Source organism: Pelophylax lessonae (assembly GCF_965119305.1).
Source record: "Pelophylax lessonae genome assembly, chromosome: 9".
Taxonomy (NCBI): domain Eukaryota; kingdom Metazoa; phylum Chordata; class Amphibia; order Anura; family Ranidae; genus Pelophylax; species Pelophylax lessonae.
The window spans coordinates 148,062,769-148,068,768 of record NC_138776.1 but is presented as its reverse complement, the minus strand read 5'-3'; the positions used below and the strand labels follow the sequence as shown (position 1 = coordinate 148,068,768).

General features: G+C 40.8%; 1 protein-coding gene across 2 annotated transcripts in view; it reads right to left on the bottom strand.

The window, feature by feature from the left end:
• Nucleotides 1-205: 205 nt before the first annotated feature.
• The window catches only part of WNT8B (Wnt family member 8B), an 83,127-nt gene continuing 77,332 nt past the window's right edge, over nt 206-6,000 (bottom strand). For both annotated transcript variants that reach the window (XM_082266703.1, XM_082266704.1), the window contains 3 exons: nt 4,840-4,965; nt 2,328-2,470; nt 206-835 (listed from right to left, as the gene is read on the bottom strand). In XM_082266703.1, coding sequence (XP_082122829.1) covers nt 269-835; nt 2,328-2,470; nt 4,840-4,965 — 836 coding nt within the window. In that variant the 3' untranslated portion in view covers nt 206-268. The remainder of the gene's footprint in view (nt 836-2,327; nt 2,471-4,839; nt 4,966-6,000) is intronic.

The window sequence follows — 6,000 nt, the reverse complement described above, 5'->3', positions numbered from 1 at the left end:
CTTGAATGACTGTAAGTAGTTGGACTGGGCTCTTCTTTATCACTTAGTGTAGAGTATACTGTTTCTATTTTTGATTTTTGTTTTTTCTTGCAAGGTCCGTTTTATTACACCTCTGATCTTCTGTAGGAAAACATACACAATTATAGCGAAGAATGGTTTGGAAAATAATGCTGTAAACCATGAAGTTTAGTCTCATCAGATCCATTATGGATATCCGCCTGCACAGGCTGCAGTCTCACAAATGTTTTAATTACAGCTATGTAACCTTTTAAAATTTCTTTCTTAGTTTACTTTCTTTCTTGCGGGGGATTCCACCACCACTCCTCTCACGCTTCTCCTTTTTGACGCAGAAATATTTAGTGACCGTTTTCCTGCACTGTTCACATTTAACAGCACAGCACCAATGAAACTTGCAGTTGCAGCTGGAGACCATATCTGCTCTTCTCTCTTCCACCACTAATCCACAATCTCCGCACAAGCGTTTGCAGCTCCTCTTTTCCCACTTGCTAAGCGTCTTGCCTCTCTTAAGACACTCCCTGCCTTCTGTTCCCAGTAGGCCCAGAGTCTTGTTCTCAAGGCAGTAGTCTGGTGAGTCTTCTAGGTGGACAAGTTCTTTCTTTGAAATGGAGCTAAATGTTTCAGCTATAGCACCCCTGCTGGCTGCACTATTCCCCGCTCCTTGCAGCAAATCAACTTTCAGAGCTTTGTGGTATTTTTCCTTTAAATAGTAGCCCACTTCTCTAAATTCCGGCAACTGTAGCCAGCAGGTTTGAGTTGTACAGCTTCCAGAAACCCCATGACATTTACATGTCCTCTTCATTGTACTCTTTACTGCCTAAATAGAATGGAAGTAGTAAACAGGACATTGCAGTATTTTACTATATAATACACAGCATATATCATATCAGACAAGTTATCAACATGTACTTTTCGTTCTGCAATAAATAGAAGGTGTGTGTGTGTTTTTTCTGTGTTGGTTGAACCGGATGGACTTGTAACTTAAAGAGGTTGTAACCCTAAAAAAAAGGTAAACAAAAAAACAATCCTGTACCTTTAAAGCATGTTAAACCGCATAGTGCTTGTGCAGTAACATTTTTCCCATTCTATGTTGTAATATACCTTGTTGATCCTGCCTGTTCCTGTGTCCCCCCAGTTCCAATACTGTGCTGACCATCTTAGTCATGGCTGCTGATCCATGATACTGTGGTCAGTTTATGTGCCTTTATCATCCCGCTGCTCTCTGTCTCCCCCCTTTACTTCCTTGTGTGCAAGCTGATTAAAAAAAATCCAATTCCTGCCATCCCCTCTGTAATAATGAGATATACTACAAAGTGTGTGTGTTTTTTTTTAATTTTACAGCTAAATACCTTGTTTCACATCGCCGATGTGCTGTCATATGACTGCCCAGCTGATGTCAGGGGGAAATCTCAGCCCCTCCCGCTGTAGTCCTTAGATCAGGCAAGGAGAGGGGCTATGTGAAAAAAGATATTTCACTGCCAACGTTTAAAAAAACACACACACTGTGTAATATAACTTTTTATTACAGAGGGGCTGGCCGGAATTGGGATCACTGGCTTTACACCTACTATAGGTGTGGATCCTGAAGTGGCAATAACTGCACCTTTTATCATTAACGAGCTATCCTTGAGCTCCAGGTAACTGACTTTGTCTAGGCCAAGATTGTCTCATTAGTTTGCTGCAGGGAAGAGGAAGCATTTTGAAAGACTTCTAAGCCCAAGTGATCAGACTGCAACATTTCTACTTTGCAGCAAGCCAAAATGATCAACAGGATCTGATCTGTGTCAGACATTTGTGAACAAAAAGTCAGGATTGCCAGGATTGTATCATCTCTATACCAGGAAAAAATGCTGACTCTAAATAATTCCTAAACAAAGTTGGCTCTGTCTATCTGATGAGTAAGTGAATACATTATTAGGGAGAGTACTGTGATTTCTGTGAAAACTAATAAACAACTTGTAAGTGTTAAGTTGGCCATACGTGGCTCACAAATTCACAGAAATTGGTCAAAATTTAAGCCACGGGGGAACCTGCCAAAATCACCCGACTTGGCATTATGTGAGAAATGAAAGGAGACGGGAAGTCACTGTTCCATTAAGTAGTGGGAGATTTGTCCATCCAAATTGTTTATTGTTAATGGAGGAATCTGTCTATCTTTACATGTATGACCAGCTTTAGAGTTACACATCACATACATGCACTTAGCATAGAAACATATCTTATATTAGTACCATATTGTATTAGTAATAACCAGTGAAATAATAAAGCACACAAGAACAAAAAAATACACAGAGCTTATATGGCCATACCTTTCTTCCAGCCTCATTATTATGAAGATTCATGGCGGCTCTAGCATCTTGTCCAGTCTCCAGTGCATCCACAAACTGCTTAGATATTGCCTCTCCAAAACCAACGTTGTCACTGCAACCACCCCAAAGCCACCCTTGTCCTCCTGTGAGCAGACAAATGAAACATCTGATATGATTTGTGTAATACTTTTAATGTTACATGCAGGATGCTTAAAAGGTCAGACTACCCAAAACTGGTATTTCTGGACATTTAAACACCTGACAATCTCTTCTGATGTCCAGGGACTCTGTTCTTAGTATTTGTACACTTGTGTTCCTTAGTCTTGTGGCCATTGTAGGTGGTTAGTCCTTTTTTTAGTTGAATTTTCAGTTATTTTATACTACGGAAAATTCAACAGTAGGGACAAGCATTTGCAAAGATGGGCAGGAACACTGAACAGTCCCATGTGGACAGGAATAGGAGTTGAGAATTTTGTCAGGATGATCTACCGTTCAAGATAAATTAGAAGCCAGGGGTTTCAAAAATATCACTTAAGGTGGGCTGACCCTTTTAAAAAAAATGTATATAAACAACATAATACAGCAGATTGGACAACAGAAGCAAAATTGTCAGGCCAAAAAAAAAAAAAAAAGAATTAACATATTATCAGCAAATCTACAGTCCTGTCCAGCTCTCCTAGAGTAACTGCCTGTCTCCTGGAATCTCCTCCATGCTTTTGAGACTGTGCTGTTAGACACAGCAAACCTTCAGGAAATGGCACGTATTGATGTGCCATCCTGGAGGAGTTGGACTGCCTGTGAAACCTCTGTATGGTCCAATATCACCTCATGCTACAAGTAGTGACACTGACCCTAGCCAAATGAAAAAATAGTTAAAAACAGTCAGAAAGGGAAAACAAATGTCAGTGACCTCCCCCTGTAAAACCATTCCTGTTTTGGAGGTTGTCTCATTGTTGTCCATCTAGTACACCTGTTAATTTCATTAACACTAAAGCAGCTGAAACTGATTAACGACCCCCTCTGCTACTTAACTGACCAGATCAATATCCCAGGAGTTTAATTAACTTGATGCTTCACTCTGATTAAAAAGTGTTCCTTTAATTTTTTTTGAGCAGTGTATATGTAGAACCCTCCTAAGTGCTAGAAGAGAGAGTATAGTCTTTGGGTCTTTCTGCTTACCAGAAAGATCGCCAGGTAAATTTATATTGCTCTCTGCTTACCAGAGAGCAGGATCCATTGGTAGGGTCTGTGTTCATGGTGCTCAGGTGCAGCTCAGCTTGTCTGAAATGTTTCACACTGGTCCAATAGGGAGGCATATTGGGCAGTGGGAGAAAACCTGACAAGTGAGGGCACAGGCATTGTTACAACCCTGGTGATTGGCAGAGGACAGTACCTCTGTGCATGCTGGGTGGTGGTATAAATGTAAAGAGCAGGTGCTTGGGTTGTTCAGCTGGAGTGGCAGTATAGTTAAAGCAGTGTGTCTGCTTCCATAAATAACCTGGTGAGGCCAAGTGAGAGTTGTTATCTACTGTGAATAGTTCAGTTGGAGTATCCCACTATTCCCTTCTCCCATCCATGTTCCTTAATAAATATAAAACCAAATACCCTGGACTATTTATTGAGTAAAGAGCAAATGGGAGTAAGGACGGATGTGTGAAAAATCCCTTAGTGACTGTCCGCAGGTAAATATATATATATATATATATATATATATATATATATATATATATATATTTATATATATATATATATATATATATATATTTATATACACAGTATCTCACAAAAGTGAGTACACCCCTCACATTTTTGTAGATATTTTATTATATCTTTTCATGTGACAACACTGAAGAAATGACACTTTGCTACAATGTAAAGTAGTGAGTATACAGCTTGTCTAACAGTGTGAATTTTCTGTCCCCTCAAAATAACTCAACACACAGCCATTAATGTCTAAACCGCTGGCAACAAAAGTGAGTACACCACTAAGTGAAAATATCCAAATTTCCAAATTGGGCCCAATTAGCCATTTTCCCTCACCCAGTGTCATGTGACTCATTGGTGTTACAAGGTCTCAGGTGTGAATGGGGAGCGGGTATGTTAAATTTGGTGTTATTGCTCTCACTCTCTCATATTGGTCACTGGAAGTTCAACATGGAACTCTCTGAGGATCTAAAAAAAATGAATTGCTGCTCTACATAAAGATGGCCTAGGCTATAAGAAGGTTGTCAAGACCCTGAAACTGTGCTGCAGCACGGTGGCCGAGACCATACAGCGATTTAACAGGACAGGTTCCACTGAGAACCGGCCTCGCCATGGTCAACCAAAGAAGTTGAGTGCCCGTGCTCAGCGTCATATATATATATATATATATATATATATATATATATATAGTGGGTAAAATAAGTATTAAACATGTCACCATTTTCTAGGTAAACACATTATATATATAAATATATATATGTATACAGAGAGAGAGCGCGCAAGAGAATGCTTTCCTTGTATTTCTTACCAAGTTGTCCATTTCTGGAGTCATCGCAACCACAGTTATCAAAATCTCCAAGGCTACAGTTCCGTGTGAGTGTATACATTACTCCAGCTGAGCTGATGGCGTGCACAAAGGCAGTTTCTCGATTTGCTGGAAAAAAAAGAATAATGCATGTTTAGAATTTTTTTTTTTTTTTTACTTATGTTATAACTAAAAATAACACTAAGACTAGCATTGCTACTAGGTATTTATTAAAAAGTTAAATTACATATATTACTCCTTATTCAATCTTTTCTCACTTGCAAAAGCTTATAGGACCCATTGCATTTATCCAATGGTAGTCCAAGATGGCAGGTGTCTGTTTAGGTGGTTCTGTCTATCTCTAATATAGTTCTCAATGCAATTTGTCTTGGCAACACTATGTTTTGTGTACATGATGCATAAGTCCACAAACCCCTCCATAAATGGTGATACCTATACATTGTGCACCTACAACACCTACATTGCAGAAAGTATACAGCACTAAATAGCCTCTTGGGGTCTCCTTGACCTGGAGGCCCACATGCCTTGATTCTTGCATGTCCACATTCTCCACTTGTGGTGTTGGTTAAAGTGGACCTGTGACCCTTCCAGCTTGACTGATGTGGGGGATGTGGACATGGCCTCGGGGGACTCGGTGGATGGTGGGACCTCCCTGTTGTTGGAGTCGGGGCCTTCGGCCTACCCTGAGGCGGGCGCGGTTCTGCCGCTGCGGCCTACCTCCCCTACCCTGGCTTTTGACTCTGAGCCTACCTTGCGGGATATCCTTTCAGCGGTCACTACTGGCAATGCTAATATTGCTTGATTAGCTGGGGAAGTACAAGGCATGAAATTAGAATTAGAGTCTTTGGTACGCCAGGACATGCAGAAGCTGCGGGATCACACAGCTGCATTAGAGGGTCGTGTCAGTACCATAGAAGATGAGTGGCAGCCATTGCAGCGGGATGTTCAGTTTCTTCATACTATTACAATAGCTAATGTGGCTAGGCTGGAGGATATGGAGAATTGCCTGCGCAGGAATAATGTGAGGGCGGTGGGGGTCCCTGAAAAGACGAAGGGTAAACACCCTGTGGATTTCATTGAAGCGTGGCTTCTGAACACCTTTGGAAAATATACCTTCTCCCCCATCTTTGCAGTGGAGCGGGC